Here is a 20,452-nt window from a genome sequence, read left to right as displayed (position 1 = left end):
GTTGCTGCTGAAGGACTATACTATTGTAATAATATGGGGGGGGGGAATGGGAATGGAGGGAGGGGAGATGGAGGGGGAATCCGTGTATCTATAAAACCACATCATTATCTGCCTGTTTATGGTCAGCCGGCCCCATTGCTATGGTGTGTTCATTTTGGTAGGATTAGCAAAGCTGGATGGGACCTCAATAATCCCGTGGCCCCATTTGTGCATGTTGTGGGGCTAGCATTGAAGGTGGCGGGGAGAAGAGTGCTGGACCAGGGGCACATTTAATAACAGAGGTAGTAGCAGAATCACCCATTTGGGTGGAAACAGAGTAAGGAAAACCAAAGCCGAACCGGAGACTTTTCTGTAACTACGAAACCAGAAGCTAGAGAATCAAGTAAACTCTTTCTTGAGAAACTAAAGTATCAGTAACAAATACTAGTCACTTGATGTTCTCAGAGTTTATGTATTTTGAAAGCAGAGAAAGTAGGATCTTCCATGCACTGGTTTACTCCCCAAATGGTCACAAATGTCAGGTCTGGTCTCCCATGTGGGTGGCAGGGGCCCAAGGGCTTGAGCCATCATCCACTGCTTTCCCAGGCTGTTTGTTAGCAAGGAGCTGGAATAAAGTGGGAGGCGGCTGCTTTACTTTCTAAGCCACAACCATTGCCGGTGGAATAATAGTCAAAAACAGTTACAGTCAGGAAACCTCTTCTAAGTCTCAAGGTAAGCTGCTTACCTCGGTTTCCCCGGGGGGCCAACAGAGATTTGTTGTAAGCACAGAGTTCTGAGCTTGGAACCCTGTGCAGCCAGGGTTTCTGTGCAGGTTCACAGGGACACGCTGAGAAACAGAACACAACCAGGCCCATCCGTTTCTCTCCCCAAGGCTCATTTCAAGCAGCTCTGCTTGGGTGTGAGAAATTCACCAAAATAAGGAACTGAGGAGTGAGGAAGGCTTCCACATGGAAGACCCGGCAACAAATGATGAGCACCGGAAAACACAACTATGAATGAAGGTTGAAATCTCAACGTGGCAAAAGCAAAAAACACCAAAAGTTTGCTTGAAGGACAGAAAAGATAGTGATCATGGACTGTTACTGGAACCCTGGTTCCTGCCAGCAACTCCTGGTTCCTGAGCTCTGCCCAGAACCCAGAGCTCAGAGGAGGAGGGAGGGAGGGGGTGGGCAGGTGGCTGTGCGAAGTGAACTGTCTTCTGGCTTCCCGCGGGTCCGCTTCAACTTTGCTAAGTTTCAGAAGCGTGAATGAGGCACCTCCCTTACCTGACGTGGTGACGCTATCTCTGGCTGTCAGGTGGCAGCCTGTGTCCAGGTAGCAACGGACCTGAGGCTTGCAGCGCGCTAGGGTAAGCAAAGCGCACGAAAGGACCGCCCCCCCCCCCGCCAGGCTTACAACACTCCCCCCACACACACACCTCGCGGTCATACAAACACCCTCCATCCAGCCACAAGATCCCTCCCACTCGCACAGGCCGGAGTGGGCGGGGTGGGTGTCCGCCTGTCCCCAGCTACGTCCATCCCATCCTTCCCCTGCACCCCGCCCCGTTTCTGGTTCGACTGGGCTGGAGCCCGCGCGGCAGGCGAGTGGAGGCTTGGAGAGGCGGTGCCCGCGGCTGGCAGGGAAGTGAGGGGCGGCCCGAGGGGCTCGGGAATCGCCTCGCGAGGGCCGGGTCGGCCTGACACCACCTGGCGGAGTCTCGGGGAAGAGTCTTAAAGGCGCGCTCTTCCGCGCCCGGCGCACTCGAGCCGCAGCCGCCTAGAACTCGACTCCCTCTACCGCCCTGTGCTTGCCTGGGGGAGGTAAGTGCTACCCGCGGGTTGTGAGTCGTCACCCGGCAGGGGCGACCGCGGCTGCCCCGCTGCTCCCCAGAAGCTCCGACCCGGGGGGGACTGCAATCGTAGGGCCAAGTTTTTTTTTTTTTTTCTCAAGCCCGCGGTGGGGACAGCTGAGGGCTAGGAAGCGGGGTATAGGGTAGTCGCCCCGGGGCAGCTCTCCCGGGCTGTACATCCAACATAGGCACCCGTGCGCAGCGCGCGGCGCACGCCCCAACCAACGCCGAGTCTCGCACGCGCCCCTTAAGCACTTGGCGCGCTCTGGTCCGCAGCCTCCGGCGAACCTCGAGGCTGCTGCAGCCCGCGACCCTCCCCGCCCTGCGCTTTCCTGCCTGCGGGGTCCCTTGCCGATCCTCCCGGCGATCATTCACGGTCTGGCAGTCAGGTTGCGCTCGGCGGCCGGCCAAGCCCGCCCCTGGCCCCGCAGCGCCCGCGCCCTGGCCACCGCGCCCGGCCCTCTCGGCTTTGCGCCCCTCGCCTTCTCCATCTTCAGGCGCTCGCTATTTTCACAGCCCCCAGTGCCCCGGCCCCGGCGCCCTGATTCAGTGCTTAGTAATTAATTTGGCGTTTCAGAATGGTCAGCGGGCTGGATAATGGGCGCATTCATCCCGCGGGGCTAATCTCAACAGAGGTGGGAAGAAAGGCTTTCACAGACAGAAAATGCCATTCGCCGAGCGCTCAAAGGGGCTGTCAGTCCCGGAATAAATCGCTGCCGCGCCCGGCGGCTCCTCGGGCCATTTCCATACCAGCCCTGGCCAGTGCCGGGGACCCGCCGGCCTCGCTCTCGGCTCCCGGGGAATCCCTCACTTGGGTGCCTCCGACGGGGAAGTCTGGGCGAGAGGGGCTGGGGTATGGGGGGGTGGAGAAACCGGGAGTCGGTGCTCGGGGTTCAGGCCGCAGGGGACAAAGAGATGGATTTGGAAAATACCAGGCTCAACTAAGAAGGAAGCGCAGCTGCCTCCGGGCGCGCACGGACGGTGGCGCCGGGGCTCACTTGCGACCTCTGTCCGAAACCCGGCGGTGTGCCTAAGGGGTTCCCGCGTGGTCCCGCAGGCTCCCGGGACTGCGCCTGGGATTCACGCACTCAGCGCGGACCCGAGCTGTGCCGGGCCGACCTGCACCTGACTTGCGACTGTTTCGCGCCCCGGGGGTGCGCATAGCGTTCTTGGCGCCGGTGGTGGGTTCCTTCTGGTACCTAGACCCTAGGATCTATCTGGGGGACATCGGCTGAGAGGGCGCGACAGCAGTTTACGGTTGTCCGCGATTTCCTGGAGCGTGGGGTACTGGGGGAGAGGTGTTGTCTTAAGTCCGGGGCCTTCTCCCCACCCCCATGGCGACTGCCGCCACCACCGCTCTTCGGCGGAACCAGGCTGGGCGCACCTGCTGCAGCCGTCGTCCAGCCTGCAGCGCCCAAACAGCGACAGTGGGACGCTGGCTCGGAGTTTCCTTGGCATCGAGGTTCTATGTGGATGTTCCGCGTGAGCCCTGGGACCTTGTGCACCCTGGGCGGTGGGGAGCTGGGGCACTCTGCCGTGGGGGACTCTCTTCCAGGACCGTGCCGACTGCAGAAGGGAAGTGGCCAGGGTGGAAGAGCCGCTTGGGGACCCGCCTCGTGAGTGCACAGGGTGTATCAGGCGGGTGGATTCCCGTGCCCCGCATCGGCTTCTGAGGGGAAGTCGCTCCTCCCTTAGGAGTCCTGGATTCTTCATCTGTAGGACAAGGACAGATTGCGAACCCACGTGGTCTTGGGAGTCAGGTACCCTCAGTAGAAGGAGTCCCCCACGCTTGGGGCCAGGAGCCCTCCTTAGAAGGAGGCCGGGTATCACTCACATCTCTAATCCCTGGCATCGCTCTGCTATTCTTCCTTCTACTCAGGACTTCTAAACCCATCCACACTTTTCTCTTTTAAGATGTATTTATTTTGATTTATTTGAAAGTCAGGGTTACAGAGAGAAAGGGAGAGAGAGAGAGCGATCCTTCACCAACTGGTTCACTTCCCCACGTGGCCCCAGTGGTCAGGGCTGGGCTTCACCAAAGCCCGGGAGCCTGGGAACCTCACGTGTCTGGGTCTCCCACGTGTTCAGCCCCTTCCCCGCTGCTTTGCCTCGCTTTAGCTGGATCGGAAGCGGAGCAGCCTGGACTCAGGCTGTGGAAGGCCAGTGTGGCTGGCCTGGGCGCCTGGAAGCCATGCTTTCCAGGGGCCTGGAACAGCCTCTTGAAACTCCTAGAGCTTTGGCAGAGGGAAGGGGTTCACAGATGGCACCCAGCTCCTGGGGGTGTCTGGTGGCCTTCGTAGTTTGAGCATGGCCAGGCTTGGGGAGGGCCGGGGAGGCTGCATCTTGGACAAGTTCGGCTGAGGGCTTTGATACCCGGTTATGCAGGCAGCCTATTTAGGGAAGTTCAACCTTAAACGGGGCTCTTTGCCCAGCCGCTCCTTCCCTCTCAGCTTCAGCTCTTGGTCTCCAGGACTCCCAGCTAAGCAGCGCCCTCCCCAGGTTGCAGGCTAGGGATTGCCTGGGGACCCCCTAGAGTGTGCAGCCAGCAGGGGGCAGCGGCTCTGGAGTGGCCTGCGGGGCCCCAACCCAGGGGCTTATCAGCTTGCCTCGTCAACTGCCGGACCTGACACAGCATCCTGCAGGCCCCTACGCAAACGGCACAGACCTGCCCAAAGGCCCTCCTCCTTAGCAAAGTAAACCTGTCCCTGCCAAGGACAAACCAGCCAGCCTTAGAAGCACCTGCAGGAACCCAGGTGCCAGCTGTGGTCTGGAATACCCAGCACTTGCCTTTCTCACCCTAGAGGGGCTTGAAAGAAGGTTTGAAGGTGGGGGTCAGACCGGGAGAAAACTGGAAGAGCTGGGGAGAAAACCCGAAAGCTGATAGGGGGCGGAGACGCTGTTGTGTGAAGGAGAGAAAGAGAAAGGGGGCAGGAAGGAGCGGGGCTGAGTCCCTATTTATGCAAGCCATTTGTAGCTGCGGACTGTAAAACTGGGCAGGAGCCTCTGGAGTAATTCATAGTGTTTGGACAAGACAAACATTGTTCTGCTTTAAACAAACCTCCAGAAAGGTCAGCTTGGTTCATCCCTTTGCTGCGAGTCGCTGAGACAATCCAGATGATGAGAAAATCAGATCGTAGTGGCAGGAGCCCAGCCAGGAGGCAGCCGTGGTCTCCCAGAGGCACCCCCCCCCAGGAGGCTGGGCGAGGATGCCCAGTGCCAGGGCCAGGGAGGGTGTGTGGCTCCCTTGGAAAAGGCCTGGTGCCCATTCGGCAGTCAGAGACCGGATGCATGGTGTGCACATGACTGATAAGGAAACGTGACCATTGTCAAGCCTGACACGGCTGGCAATGTGTGTCTTCTCTGATGACAAGTGACAGTTTATGGATGCTGCACCCTGTCTCGCGCCTTGCCCACCAAGGCCTGGGTACCCTCAAGGGCTGGCTGGCATGTCCCCTGCAAGGGCAGGTTTGCTTTGCTAAGGGAGGAGGACCACCTGCTGTGGCCATGGAACCAATGGTGTCTTGCTTGCCCACCCAGGTGCCATGCTCTGTGCTAGGTGTTGGGATGCAACAATGACAAGAAGGATGTTGGCAGCCACCATGGTGATGATGAAGATGATGATGGTGTCTGTGAACATGAGACTCCACTTGGGAGGGAGGTACCAGACGCTTAGCTAAAGCAGATACTTCCTGTTGATATTTATGCTGCAGACACAGCGTTGTTTGATGCCTGTTGAAACCAAAGCTCTGGGCCCCTGGGGTCTGACTGACACCCACGCCTATATGATCTCCAGTGGCCCAGTGCAGTTTAGCAGCTTCTCCCTAGATTCTCCCTGCAGCTGACCTTGGAATAGGGGAGTAGCACTGGGAAACTCATGCAGGGCTGTGGGCACACCAGGGTCTTCTGTAGTTTTTTTCTCTGTACTCCTGGGGTCTCAAGAAGGGAAGGGAAGGGAAAGAAAGGGAAGGAGGAAAGCAGAGCATAGATGGCTTTTTCCAAAAAGGATGTAGATGCTGCTGGCCAGCAGCCATGGCGGAGATGTGAAGGGGCAAGACCAAACAATCGCACTGCAGCACCACCCTGCTGACCACCCAAGGAGCTGGTGCAAACAGGGCTTCAGTTCCCTGGGAGACCCCATAAACCAGGTGCTTGGCCAGAGGCTAGGAAGTGGCACCCTGGGCTCGGCCATGGCTCTCGGCCGGCCCTGTGTGTGGTTTCTGGGGGCTGGCATGGCGGTGCTTCTGGCCTGACGTCATCTCCCCTCTCCCCTCCCCGCCCGGTTTCCTTTGACACCTTGTTATGGCTGGGTAATCCCCGCGCTTACCCAATGTGCTTGGAATCAACGACCCAGGTCTGTTTTCATCCCATGCCACCTCCCGGGGTTAATGTCCTCCTCATTTCCTCCTGGTGTGCTGGATAGGCCAACAAGGCCTCGTTTTACTGATGTCTGGGGGAGAAGAAGCTGTTCCACCTAATTGATTTTTGCAGTGAACAGAAGTTTAGTTCTTGGAGTACAGGCATTTTTTGGGCTTAGTCATTGTTTTAGGAAAAAAATTTTTTTTTTCATAAACATTAGGGCTTTTTTTCTTTCCACCTAAGTTAACAGAACCAGGTGTAGCAGGTGTCTTCTGGGTGCGGCCCAGTGGTGACCCATGAGCCAACTCCATGGCTCACAATCATCTTTGGGATCTGGGCCTCTCTGGTGTCAGCTTCCTGGCTTGTCATCTGGGAGGTTGAGGCATCAGATGAGAACTTTTTTTTTTAAAGATTTATTTATTTTTATTGGAAAGTCAGATATACTCTCCTCTCTAGGAGGAGAGACAGAGAGGAAGATCTGTCATTTGTTGGTTCACTCCCCAGTTGGCCATAACGGCCAGAGCTGAGCTGATCTGAAGCCAGGAGTCATGAGCTTCTTCTAAGGTCTCCCATGCAGGTGCAGGATCCCAAGGCTTTGGGTCATTTTCTACTGCTTTTCCGAGCCACAGCATGGACTTGGACGCGAAGCGGGGCCACGTGGATACGAACTGGCATCCATGTGGGATGCTGGTGGGTGCAAGGCGAGGACTACTGTGCCAGACCCAGATGAAAACTTTTTAGAGGCCCTGCTGTGGCCTAGCATCATTCCCCACCCCCACCCTTGATCAAGGCTGTTCATCGGTGGCTCTCTGTTCCCCTGGAGGAACAGACAATTCCAGAGCCTCTGGAAACCTGAACTTGCCTGAGACTGTGGCTCTGGCCCGAGACACGATGACTCCCTTAGTTCAGGGCTGTGTTCTAGACTGGAAAGGGTGTGGCAGGCTTGGCCTTCAGCGGAAGGCCTTAGCACCCACAGCAAGCGCTAGGCAAGCTTTGAGCTAGGCAGCGCTAAGCTCAGTGTTGTGGCATGCAAAGGACGGTAGCATGCGGTCACTGCCCAAAGTAAGACTTCAGGGAACACTTGTGGTTTCTTTTTGGGTTCCTTTCAGGAACCCCCAAACTTGCCTTTAAAAATAATTTATTTCAAAGGTAGAGTTATAGAGAGAGGCTGATCTTCCATCTGTCGTTTCACCCCCTGCCCCGCCCCCAGATGGCCACAGCAACCAGTGCTAGGCCAGACCAAGGCCAGAAGCTTCATCTGGGTCTCCCCTGTGAGTAGCAGGGACTCAGCTACTTGGGCCAGCATCCTTTTTGTCCAGGGAGCAAGTAGGATTTGAACCTGTCCTCATCTGGAACATAGACGTTGCAAGTGCCGTCTGAACCTGTCACATCTCCAATTGATCCCTCAAATGTGCCTTTTAAAGATTTAAGCAGGAGCGTGTTAATTCTGGTATTTGCAGGTGGATAGGTCCTTCTGGCTGTTGTCACACATTTGCACACCCTTGGTGCTATTCTTACAGGTCGAGGCCCAGCTCTGCATCCCTGACTTGTGCCCAGAGGCTGGGCATCCTCCCGAGACTGCGGGGGGAATCTGTCTCCTGAAGGCGCTGTTTCTCTGACCTCATGTGGTCCCACTGTCTCCTGTCCGCCCTGTGAGTTCTGCCTCTGCCTCACTTAAAATGGCAGTCGGGTTCGCCTGTAGGCCCCCTGCCAATCACCTGCCGTGGTCCCCTCATCTGAAGACCCTGAGCGGCACCCCATCATCTACCAGGATCGCTTTTTGCCATATAAGGTCACGTTCACTAGCCACAGGGATTAGGATGTGAATATCTTTCGGGAGGCACGTTCCAGCCAACCACAGCTGCCCCCCAACCCCCGCAACCTCCCACTGTCTTTGTCACCGCTGCCTTGGCTCATGGGCTGTGTGCCCAACTTTCACATCCCAGGTAGGCTGGAAGACATGGAAGATCTGGAGGGGCCAGACCAATGCCACCCTCCAGGAGCTCGCAATGAGTCAGAAGACAGGATGAGCTGAAGGAGCTAAGGGAAAGGCCAGCCTTGGAAGCCTGGAGGTGCCCAGGGTAGAGCTGGCCAAGGTCAAAAGCCTGATCCCAGCGGACAAGGTGCTGCATGTCTAGCTCCTGCCCTCTTCCCTCTGCCTGTTCAGGTCTCTCCCCAGGTCCCACCATGGCAGCCTGTTCCTTACAGCACCAAACTCTGGGTCTTGGCCTGCCATTCCCTCTCCTGAAATGCCATGCTTTTCCCACCTACTCACTGTCCTTTTGGCTCCCTTCCGGCTTCCATTCACTCTGCCATTCACATCCTTCTTTGAAGGATCTAGAAGCCCCTCGAGTGTCCTGCTGAGAAGGTGCCTTCCCTCTGGCCACTCTCTGCTGCCGTCTTAGCATCCATGTGTGTTCCAGGCACACTTCAGTGGAGTTACCTTGACCTTGGGCCATTTGCCTGTTTACATGCATCTTGAGGTGGGACAGCTAGAACCTGCTAGAAACCCTTAAATACATTGCTCAGTCCATTTGCTGTTGCTGGAACAGAATGCCTGGACTGTCAACTGTTGAAAAGAGAGGTTACTTCTTATTCCAGGTCCTAGCGGCCTAAGAGGAAGTGCTGTCATCCTCTTGGTGTCTGGTGAGGGCCTCATGGTGGAAGAGCTCATGGGAAGAGAGGCAGGGGCAAAGGCTTTGTAACACCCTATTCTCATTCTCTTGGAAGTGACTTTAATCCCTCTTAATAACCTAGCATTCAACCCAGTCAAGTTGGCCACCAAGTTTTGACATGAGTTTTGGTGGGAACAAACCACACTAAGACCGTGCCATGATTCCCTGTTTTGTTTCTAAACATCTTCTCTCTTTCCACTCTTTCTTTGCCTAGGAGCACACTGAGATAAATTTCATTTTTAAAAAAGATTTATTTATTTTTATTACAAAGTCAGATATACAGAGAGGAGGAGAGACAGAGAGGAAGATCCTCCGACTGATGATTCACTCCCCAAGTGAGCGCAACGGCCGGTGCTGCTCCGATCCGAAGCTGGGAACCAGGAACCTCCTCCAGGTCTCCCACGTGGGTGCAGGGTCCCAAAGCCTTGGGCCGTCCTCGACTGCTTTCCCAGGCCACAAGCAGGGAGCTGGATGGGAAGTGGAGCAGCTAAGATAAGAACCGGCGCCCATATGGGATCCCGGTGCGTGCAAGGCGAGGACTTTAGCTGCTAGGCCACTGTGCAGGGCCCCAGATTTCAAATGGATCATAATGGGAGTCGAAGGTGCCATTTACAAATGGGAAGAGGACGCTTTTTTAAAGTACAACATTTAAAAAATCTCTATTTGAAAGGCAAATACGCACACACACATACCTACACACACACCTCTACACCACCTCCCCCCCCACACACACACAATTTCCCACCTACTGATTCACTCCTCAAGGGCCCACTACAGCCAGGTCACAGCCAAGAACTTGATCTGGGTTTCCCTTGTGCTTGGCAGAAACCTATCTCCCAGGGCGTAGATGCCCAGGGTAGAGCTGGACTGGAAGTGGAGTAGCCAGGACTTGAACCAGGCACTCAGACAAAAGAATGCAAAGGATCCCAGGGGTGTCTTAACTGCGTTGCCAGAGGCCCTCCGTGAAATCCCTTTTTTGATGGTCATAAGCTTAGGTGTGGAGAGTGGGATTGGAACCCCCTGGCAGTTAAGGGCCAGGGACCTGCTCCGTGGTAGACAGGACTATCCTGCCCTGTCCTGCCCAGGGAAGCGCCTTTCTGCCCCAGATGCCACTAACACCTCTGTGGAAAAAAAGCTCTCTTTGGGAAACACTTTGAGTTGGAGGCCTAAAATAACAATTTTCCACTCTCCACTGATTACCTTTCGTGGTAGGAGACTATTTCAGGGGTGGATGTGGGGTGGTCAAATCAGCACTTGGGATGCCTGTATTCCATATCAGAATGCCTGGGTTCTAGTCCTGCCTTTGCTTCTGATGTAGCCTCTTGTTCCCCAGGGAGGTAGCGGGCGAGGGTCCCTGCCACCCACATGCGAGACCTGTGACCCCAGCCTGGTCCAGTCCTGACTGATGTTTGCATTTGGGAATGTGAAGCAGCAGGTGGGAGATCTCCTTGTCTGATTCTGTGTGTCTCTGCCTTTCAAATAACATAGAAAAGAATTTTTTAAAAAATCCAGCCACCTAAAGTGACAGCGTAGAAAGACTTAATAAAGAACAGGGTGAGAGCAATCAAAAAAAAATTTTTTTTTGGAGCATTTCAAGTTGTTCTCTCCCTAAATACATCACCTACTAAAGCACTCTATGTCCCTGGCTCACCTCTGCGAGACCCTCTGAGTCATCTTCTTGGCCTCACTCCAGGGTCATGGCCAGACCTGGAGCCCTCACCCAGAGCACTCCCTCCTCTGCAAGTGTTAAGTGAGCCTGGCTCCCCCAACCACACCCCACAACTCAGAGCTCAGAGCACCCCACTATTACCTACTTTCCTTGGCACCTTCGCTTTGCTCTGTGCCTCAAGGCCGCTCTACTCATGACAGACTCCCCACTGGGGGATCCATTTTCTTGATTCTAAAAGCATCTGCCATAATGGGACCTTGTGGAAAGAATTCTGCTGATACAGACCAATCAAATCAAAGTCCAGGGGCTGCCCTCCTTTCTCCACAGGCATTTTTCCCCACTCCTTCAAAGGACCCTAGTAGAAGAAAGGATTTGGGCTTTGTAGGGACTTCTAGGCCCAACTCCTAGACCCTCAGCCAAGCCTGCAAAGGGGGAGTCCTGAGCTGAAGAAGCAACCGTGCAACACCAGGATGGTGCATCTGAGCATTAGTAGTGATTACACACACACACACACACATACACACACACACACAATTTTTCAATCTTGGTGTCTTCCAGAAGTTCACAGAAGATCCCTATCAAGAAAAACACACTATGCATGGGTCTCAGAATTTTTTGTGCACCCAAAGAAATTTAGTTTTCCATTCTAGTCTTCCCTAATTAAAACACTTCTTTTAAAAATTTTCATCTTCTTGGGGCTGCAGTACTGGCATCTCATAAGGGTGCTGGTTTGAATTCCAGCTTCTCTGCTTCTGATCTTGTTAATGTGCCAGCAAGGCAGTGCAGGAGGGCCCAAGTACAACCCAAGTGGTAGACCTGGATGGATTCAGGCTGTTTCTGCCACTTGGGGAATGAATCAGTGGGCAGAAGATTGGTCTCTTTCTCTTCCTCTCTCTCTCTCAAGTGAGAAGAAAAGTCAATCTTTTCAAAAGTAAAATAAATAATAACAAGTAAATCCTTTGATCATCACCTCCACGACGAAGGTCACGCAGGTCAGCTCATTTCATTTAAGCCCTTAATCTCTTCTGGCCTCCTTCCAAGCGGAATGCAGAACATTGTTGGATTGGACCTGGTGATGCGGTACGGTGGGTTAAGCCTTCGCTTGTGTTGCTGGCATCTCATAGTAGTATTCTCAGGCCTGGCTGCTGTACTTCCGATCCAACTCTCTGTTCACGCACCTGGGAAAGCAATGGGGATGGCCCAAGTGCTTGGGTCTGAACCACTAGAGCACAAGCCGACTTCTTTGAAATCCTGTAGGCTGCGAACTTGGGGCCACTGGTCCCGCGGGCAGCAGCATGGCTTTCTCCATGTCCTCCTCTCACCCTTGTCCTGGTCTCCTGCTTGGTCTCGCCTCTTGAAAGACACCCTCCCCTCTAGCATAATCTCGATCTCTCTCTCTGTCTAGGACCACATGTGGGCCGCTGGGTGCTGGGGACAGGACAGGGTATGTCCCATGGACCTGTTGGCCACCGCTATTTCTCACAGGCAGTCATCTACCTTGATAGGATCTGGTGTTCTGCCTAGCAAGCATGCTCCTCTTCTCGGTACTGGCCACACCAAGGCCTCCCTTCTTTCTGCAAACCTCCAGGCCTCCTGGTTTCCTCACCCTGCTCTTGGCAGACCTTGTCACTTCCTAGTTCATGGAGACCAGAGGCCTGCCAAATAGGTGGTTTTTAATCTGTTTTCAGCCCCTCTGGCTCCCTACTCCCTCCACTGCCAGCTCCTTCCTAGCATGTTCAAATACCCTTATCTTGTACACAGCAATAAAAAAAAAATACCCCTGCCTTCCCTCCATCCTGTGTCACCTTCCAGCTGGCCTCTCTCTTTCCTGCCACTTGTATTCACACTTCTTGGAAGCTGTCTGCACTTGCTGTCTCCACTTTCTCACCTCCCTGGCACTCCACAGCCCCGGGGCAGTCTGACTTCTGTCCCCCGCCATCCTTCTCTGCTCTGACTGGTCAAGGTCGCCTCCTGACTTTTCGGTGGTTTAATCCCAAGGACTCTTGGCAGATCTTATCTTGACCTTTAAAGGTGTGTGACGCTGCTTCCGGCCCCTCCTTCCTGGACAAGTTCTTGTTTCTGGGACACCTGAGTCTCTTAGTCCTCCTCTTCCTCCTCTGGCTTCTCTAGCATCAAATCCACCCACTGCTCTGCTAGGCTGATCCCTCTGGCTTCACAGGTAAGACTGTGTGCCGGCCACTGCCCCCTCCTCAGGCATTCCTTCTAGGGAACACCTGCATAGACTTTTTGTGCCCACCATGGCTGTGTTTGGAACTCCCAGTTTGTCCACGGATTCTGCTGCTCCGAGCCTGACCCCGCCTTGCAGGGTGTGTATTTATAACCCCTGGCTCCGAGGCACTCTCGTGACACTTACACATCTGTTTTTTTCATTTTGTCTCTTCCAAAGGCAGCGGGTGCTCAGCCAGGGACACTGACAAATGAGAGGGCCCTGGGAGAGGCGGCAGAGAGCTCAGAAAAATCATGTCCCGAGAGAGATCCGTCAAGGAACCGGGAATATCTGGGGCCTGGAAGAGCTAACACGGGGATGACAGAGGTCTGGCGTCCCAAAATAGGAAGAAGGCAGACAACATCCATCTGACCTGCATGGTCAGGTTGGAACGGGACCAACTGTGGAAGGGATTGAGAGTGTTTGGTTTTTGCATGGAGGTAGAGAAGGTCTCTGGTGTTCCAGAAGTTTCTGGACTGCCCTGCCCAGCGGGAGCTACTGAAGGTGACAGGCTTAGACCTACATGAAAAGTAGAAGCTGCATCTCTCCTGCCCTCTAAGGTTGGTTGGCTCCAGAGAGAGCAATTGCAAATTGGCTGCCAGACTGGATCCACCAAACGTTCAGTAGACAGAAAGCAGGCCACGCGGCAGGGGGAAGGCTCAGATAGCACTTGGCTATCTGAGTGCTGGAGATGCTTCCAAGGCACTGCAGGCCAGGTGGGCAGAGGGCTGGGCACCTGTTTGCCTCCTTCCAACCCCACCTGGCCACAGTGGCCTTCCTCGCTTGGTCTCTGCTACTGGGATGTTTCCCTGGGAGATTGTTAGGGATGGATGGGTGCTCATGACCTCACACTATGGGGGAACCTCATCCCCCACCTCTAGAAGAAATTCCTGTCTGATTGTAGCACTAAGACTAGTCAGGATTCTCTTGAGCAATGGGTCTTTTGGATGAACTGTGTAAGGGATGTGGTGGCCTTTCATTTGGGGGACAATTCTGTACCCCACAACAGGAAGAGGTGATTGGGCATTCCAGGGTGCAATGGACGTTTTTTTAAACCCCCATGTCCATGTTTTCTTTTATCCTGGCCTTTTCTCACCTCTCCTTCCTGCCTCACTTTACAATAGTTAGGATGCCCAAGCCAAAGTGCATACAATCCACCTGTCACCTCAGTATCCGGAGAGAACCATTGTAACAATGTTGGCTCCTGATGCACACTTTAAAAATATACATAAAAATGAAATTTTCCTATGCATGTTTTTTATTTGCTTTATTCCTTTTTGTGATATGGTGTGAGCAAGTTTTCGCATGATTCCAAGTTCTTTCAATGATTTCAAATGTTTATAATACTGGTCACAGGGGCTGGCATGGTGGTATAGTGAGTTATACCACTGCCAGCAGTGCTGGCATCCCATATGAAAGCAGTGGTTTGAGTCCCTGCTGCTCCACTTCTGATCGAACTTCCTGCTAATGTGCCTGGGAAAGCATCCGAAGATGGGACAGAATGCTTGGGCTCCTGTACCCAAGGAGGAGACCAGGCTGGCCTTGTGGCCATTTGAGGGGAGTGAACCAGTGGATGGAACATATCTCTGTCTCTTCTCTATTTCTAACGCTGTCTTTCACATAAACTCCTAAAAAAGACTTTTCATTCACATTTCTATGTCTGCTTACTACATGAGTGGCTTCATGAATATTTACACATGCAAGGAATCTTCAAAAAGCTCACGAAACACGTGTATTATAGGAACATGTTGCATGGGTTTCACAACTTTTTACACCACTATGTGTTTATCTGCCATGCCATTTTCACAAGCTTTTTACATGCAGTCACATTCTTACTGCATGCCGTAAGACTGACATGTGCCCATTCAGCTGATGCTCACAGTGAGGTGGGTGTGACTATCACCCTAATACAGATGAGAAAACGGAGGGTCAGGAAGATGCTGTCACCTGCTGGAGCCCCACATGACCCCGGCAAAGTCTGAGCCCAGGCACACTGAGTCCATGCTATGTGCTCTGCTGCTTGTCCGTGGACTTGACTGGGATCCTGCCATGCACAGTGTCTTCCCTCTCCTTGTAATTTATGTTATTTTGCCATATTTTAAGTACCCTTGTAAGTCACCTGAAATCCTCCCTGCCACAAGGCAAGGTATAAATAAACAGATCAGGGAGTGGAAATGGGGGTGGGGGTGTGGGGGTGGACAGGAGAAAGCAAAGCTGGGAGAGCTCCCGGTTGGACAGCTTGAGTCTAGGCTGCTCTGCAAAGGAAGGCGGATTTATTTCCCTGGGCTTTGGTGAGCATCCCCGCTCCCGGGGAAGAGCTGGCCTGGGTGGCCCGTTCTTGGATGGAGGGTGTGCCTCCAGGGAGCCGGAGCTGGGCCAGACTAGCTTTGGAGCCCCTTGGTAGTTTCTTAGGCTTTATAAAAATTCCAATAAGGCAGAAGAAGACACTTAAAGGGTTTGAGGCATGGAGGGGATGGGGGTGGCAGCGAGGCAGCCTGCTGGGCCGGATCCAGAACCTGGGGCTTCTCACCCTGCTCTAGCGCTGAATCACACATTTAAAGGAATAAGTAATGGGTAGAAGTTAGGTGCCAAACTTCCAGCCAAGGGCTATTCTTGTCCCAAAGCTCTTGGGTGGTGGCAACAGCTGCTGGGAGATGGTCACAGGAGGTTTGTGCCACTGTCCTCAGGCCTTTTGTGAAGGTGACACGGAGGGAGGTGACGGTTCTGTGTATGCCCTGGGAAGCTCTACCTGGGTGTGGCTGATGCTGAGAGAGGTGCACAGGCTTCCAGCCCGGAATGGGATGGCTACTGGCTGGGACACTAGGGGCAAGTTTCTTCAACCTTCCTCAGCTGCCAGATGCAGCCAGGAGCTCCTTTGCACAGCGGTTGTTGGGGGTCCTATGAGACACTGTAGCGTGCAGTACTCTTGAAATAGGTGAGGAAGCACCCGAAAACCCCCGGATCCTGGGGCCACCCAACGACTCACCGCTGGGGATTTGTGCCCATCCCAGCTCCCTGCCAGCAAGAAGGAGTATTCTCTCCTGGCAGCGCTGCCCCCTAAACTCCCCTTCCACCCTCCCTCACCACCGCTCCCCGGCATGGCAAGGGGACAGTCCCCTTCCTTGTCAGGTCTGCTCAGGAGTTTCGGGCCAGGGGAGAGGGAACAGGCCGAGGTCAGTCTTTCTCACGCGGCCCCGGGCTGCGTGCCCAACAGGGGCACGGCCCTACGCGCGGTGCCACCGAGGCCAGCCGCCTGGGTTAGAGGAAGGCCCGACCTCGGCGGCGCAGCAAAGAAAACAAACACAGATGTGTTTGGAGGGGACCAGGAACCGGCAAACCGTCCCCTCCTCCTCTGCCCGCCTACCTACACGCTCCTCGGGGGGCGCGGGGGTTCCCCGGGGGGAGCTCGGAGCGCTCAGGGGAGAAAGCTGACAGTCCCCGCGCCCCTCCTCTCCTGCTCGGGGTGCGCCACCCCCATCCCCAACCTCACCCATCCTCCTCCTCCGGGGTTTCCCCCCGGGCGCTCCCGTCGCTCTTTCTTTGTTTCTGCTGCTCCTCCTCGGGCTGCCTCCCCCCCACCCCACACACACACCCGGGTGCCACCCTCTCGCGTTCCCGCAGGGCCGGTTCCCTTTAACTTTTCCTCTTTCCCGGGGTTCCAACTTGGCCGGCGAGCGGGCGTCCTGCTCGCCGACGTTATTGGCCGGCGCCCCGCCCGGTGCCCCGCCCCCCGCCCCCGCGCTCCCCTCCGCCCCCCAACTCCCGGGCGCGAGTGGCGGCGGCGGCGGCGGCGGAGCAGCCTTCGGGGGCGTGCGCGCGCGTGTGTGAGTGCGCGCCAGCGGGCGGGAGTGCGTGTGTGTGTGTGTGTGTGTCCGTGTGTCTGTGTGTGCGCGCGCGCTCCGAGCGCCGGCAGGGCGGCGGAAAGCCTGGCGGCCGCGGCGTCGTCTCTCGCGCGGCCCAGAGAGGCGGCGGCCGGGACCCGGGCAGCGGCAGCGGCGGCGGCCGCGCGGGGCATGGGGCTGGCAAGCCCGCGCTGAGGCAGGACGCGCCTGCGAGCAGCCAGCGAGCGAGAGGCTCTCTGGCTCCACGGCCGCGTCAGCCTTAACTTTTCTTTCTCTTTTGCCCTCACCAGAGGTAAAGTCCTCCGGGCAGACTCCTCCTGGCCGGGATGCGGTCTTGGGGCTGGGAGGGAACTCCGGGTAGTGGGAGAAAGGGGACGTGGAACTGTGTGTGTGTTTTTTTTCGGGTGGGGGGGAGTTGAGGGTGGGGTGACCGACGCTCTCTCTTACGCCCAAGACTTGGGGTGCGAGGCTGGCTGGCTGGCAGCAGCCGAGCGGCCGGCCGGGCACCGGCAAGGTCCTTGAGGAGCGCGGAGGCGGCGGTGGCGGGGTAGCCGAGCGTACGCCCGCTAGCGCCCCGGCTCGCCGCCCGACCCGGGAGCGAGGGAGCGCCTGTGGTGCGGGCCAAGACGCTGCTAGAGTCCCTCATCCCTGAAATTCTTAGGGGGAGCTAAGGGGGTATTCGGCTCGCGGGGTTTGGTGTCCGGGAAAGAAGCTCGGCGGGTGTTGGTGGCCCGCGCCCACCCTCGGATCGCCACCCCGGCGAGGGCCCGGAGGACGCGGGGCAGATGGGCTGAGCGTGGCTGCCTTCTTTCCTCCGCAGGCGTTTTCTGTGGCGGACGGACAGACTCCTTGTCGGCGCCGGGCCAGGCTGGACGCAGCAAGATGCGCACCGTGTGGGAGGCGCTGGTGGCGCTTGCAGCCTTGGTGTGCCTGGTGGGCGCGGTGCGCAACGTGCCCGGGCTCAGCATGTTCGCTGGCCAGACGGCGCTGCCGGACCCCTGCACGGACGAGAACGGCCACCCGCGCCGCTGCATCCCGGACTTTGTAAACGCGGCCTTCGGCAAGGAAGTGCGCGTGTCCAGCACCTGCGGCCGGCCCCCGGCGCGCTACTGCGTGGTGAGCGAGCGCGGCGAGGAGCGGTTGCGGTCGTGCCACCTCTGCAACGCATCCGACCCCAAAAAGGCGCATCCGCCCGCCTTCCTCACCGATCTGAACAACCCGCACAACCTGACGTGCTGGCAGTCCGAAAACTACCAGCAGTTCCCGCACAACGTCACGCTCACGCTGTCTCTCGGCAAGAAGTTCGAGGTGACCTACGTGAGCTTGCAGTTCTGCTCGCCGCGGCCCGAGTCTATGGCTATCTACAAGTCCATGGACTATGGGCGCACGTGGGTGCCCTTCCAGTTCTACTCCACGCAGTGCCGCAAGATGTACAACCGGCCGCACCGCGCGCCCATCACCAAGCAGAACGAACAGGAGGCGGTGTGCACCGACTCGCACACCGACATGCGCCCGCTCGCCGGCGGCCTCATCGCCTTCAGCACGCTGGACGGGCGGCCCTCGGCGCACGATTTCGACAACTCGCCCGTGCTGCAGGACTGGGTCACGGCCACCGACATCCGCGTGACCTTCAGTCGCCTGCACACGTTCGGCGACGAGAACGAGGACGACTCGGAGCTGGCGCGCGACTCGTACTTCTACGCTGTGTCCGACCTGCAGGTGGGCGGCCGCTGCAAATGCAACGGCCACGCTGCGCGCTGTGTGCGCGACCGCGACGACAACCTGGTGTGCGAATGCAGGCACAATACGGCCGGCCCCGAGTGCGACCGCTGCAAGCCCTTCCACTACGACCGGCCCTGGCAGCGCGCCACGGCCCGCGAGGCCAACGAGTGCGTGGGTGAGTGGGGGACCGCGCGCGCAAAATGCGTGCAGGGTCGGGAGATGTGTGTGTGTGTGGGGGGGGGGTGGATGTAGTCTGCCTCCGAGACTCGCGGGCCGTGGGACGGTGCTTGTGCGGGGAGGCTGGGGAGTGGGTGCGCGTCCCGTGCCCTGCACTCCGCCTCGGGGAGAATCCAGAGCGGGTTGGCTCGCCCTTGCTGCAAGTTTGCTGCGCCCTGGGCTGCCCAGAAACAGCGGGAGAAGGGCCGGTGGGAGGGGGAGGACGCGGGGTCGGGGGGCGCGGGTGACGGCTCGGGCTGGGGCCAGGGCTAGGTGGGGGTAGGGGGTGTGGGGGAGTAGGGAGCTCCCCTGCTGAGCATTTGCGGCTCCGAATCTCTCCCTTGCTCCGACCCAAACGCCAGGATTCACTTCCCGGCTCTGCGCAAGACTACAGCCGGCGCGCGATTGGAAATCCCGGCTCCAGTCCCGCCAAATCCCCGCCACCCCCACCCCCAGTCCCTTGGGAGGCGACAAAGAACTATTTGCGATTTACACCCAGCCTGGTTCCCGAGGAATATCACTGCTGAGTGCTCTGCTAAGTCATTTTCCGGCTTTGGGGCGAGGTGGAGGGATGGGGTCGGGGGAGGCGATTGATTTTTCCTTCTCCTTTGAAGGGTGTTTGTGTTTGTATGAGCAAAAAGAAGTGATGTGATTTCAATGACTTTCTTTCTACAGGTGACAAAGCAGAGTTCAGGAACTGTTTTAAAACTAATTCAGTCTGGCTCTAAGTAACAACACCAGATGGGTGGCAGTGGTGGTGGTGGTTAGCTCTTGAAGATTTGGCGAATTGAAACAGTTTGGAGTTCGCCAAGGGCCTGGCTTCTCTTAATGGAGTTTTAATTCGTGGGAGAGAGAAATCTGGCAAAAGCTGGTGTTGGTGAAAAGGCCCTGGATGAGAAATGAGGCTTAGCAAGAAAAAAAAAGGAAAAAGCGGGGTGGAGGGAGCAGGGAAGAGGGGAGGGCTAGGTAGGTTCTACTTGTAAATTGCTCAACTTTATGTTGCCAGGCCGGCAGCAGGTCAGTGTATTGGAGGTCTTCTTCAGAGATGTGGTGTGCACACCAGACTCTGGTGCCTGTGAGAACAATCTGAAGCTGATGCACCCACCGTAAGCTGTATCTCTTTTGTGAACTCAGGAGCCGCTTATGTTCCCCTGCTCCCCCATCCGTAGAGCAGCCTCTGTGTGTGTGTGTGTGTGTGTGTGTGTGTGTGTGTGTGTGTGTGAGGGGGTGTCTCTTCAGTGGAACATTGCAACGTTGGCTGGTCCTCACAGACACACGTGTTGCGGTCTGGTTCTGATTAATTGTGTCGTGTTGTTGTCGGATACTTTGTGCCTCATGACTTGGGGATGCAGGCTTTGGAGCGAGCGAATGGAAAACATGTCTTGGAGGCCCACGCAGGCGCCCTGGGCTGCAGGCGCCTCCTGTGGCGTGGCGGCGGGGCCTCCATTTTCACACTCAACTTGTCCCTCTCTCTTGCAGACCTGGTTGTTCAGCTCCTTTCCTTCCAGGGCCACGAGGGGTTTTCAGTCCCCGGAGATTCCTCAAGGTCCTGCGCTCCCCCACCCCCACCCCCTCCCCTCACTCCTGCCACCCCCCCAGAGAGGCAAGTTACACCCAGATGTAGTGGCCTTCGGGATAAAATTCCTTTGATCTGCTGCATGGCCTCCGAAATGTTGGTTTTTCCCATCTCTTCTCTTTTCCCCCCTTCCTCTTTTCTTTTCTTCCTTTTGTGCGTAAAAACCCTTTATCGACATTTAAAGGGCTTCCCAGGGTTTTGCTATCAGTTTTCGTTTGTACGTGCAAAGAAAAGATGACTTTGTGTTGTCCCTGGCCTGGTCTAATTGGACAAACACAAGTGAGCACATTGAGGCGAATCAACTTGCTGGGGTGTACAGCTCCGCGGCTGGAGGATCT

General features: G+C 56.2%; 1 protein-coding gene across 3 annotated transcripts in view; it reads left to right on the top strand.

Annotated features, from left to right (window-relative positions):
- The first annotated feature begins 1,557 nt into the window (after positions 1-1,557).
- NTN1 (netrin 1) overlaps positions 1,558-20,452 on the top strand; it is a 160,246-nt gene continuing 141,351 nt past the window's right edge. For 2 of the 3 annotated variants that reach the window (XM_004594749.2, XM_058676185.1), the window contains exons 1-2: positions 16,548-16,892; positions 17,421-18,497. In XM_004594749.2, coding sequence (XP_004594806.2) covers positions 17,483-18,497 — 1,015 coding nt within the window. In that variant the 5' untranslated portion in view covers positions 16,548-16,892; positions 17,421-17,482. Of the gene's footprint in view, positions 1,803-16,547; positions 16,893-17,420; positions 18,498-20,452 lie in introns of those variants that run through there. The other variant, XM_058676184.1, reaches the window with a different exon arrangement.

Source organism: Ochotona princeps, chromosome 17 (assembly GCF_030435755.1).
Source record: "Ochotona princeps isolate mOchPri1 chromosome 17, mOchPri1.hap1, whole genome shotgun sequence".
NCBI classification, from domain to species: Eukaryota; Metazoa; Chordata; class Mammalia; order Lagomorpha; family Ochotonidae; genus Ochotona; species Ochotona princeps.
This window is presented reverse-complemented; position numbering and strand designations above follow the sequence as displayed.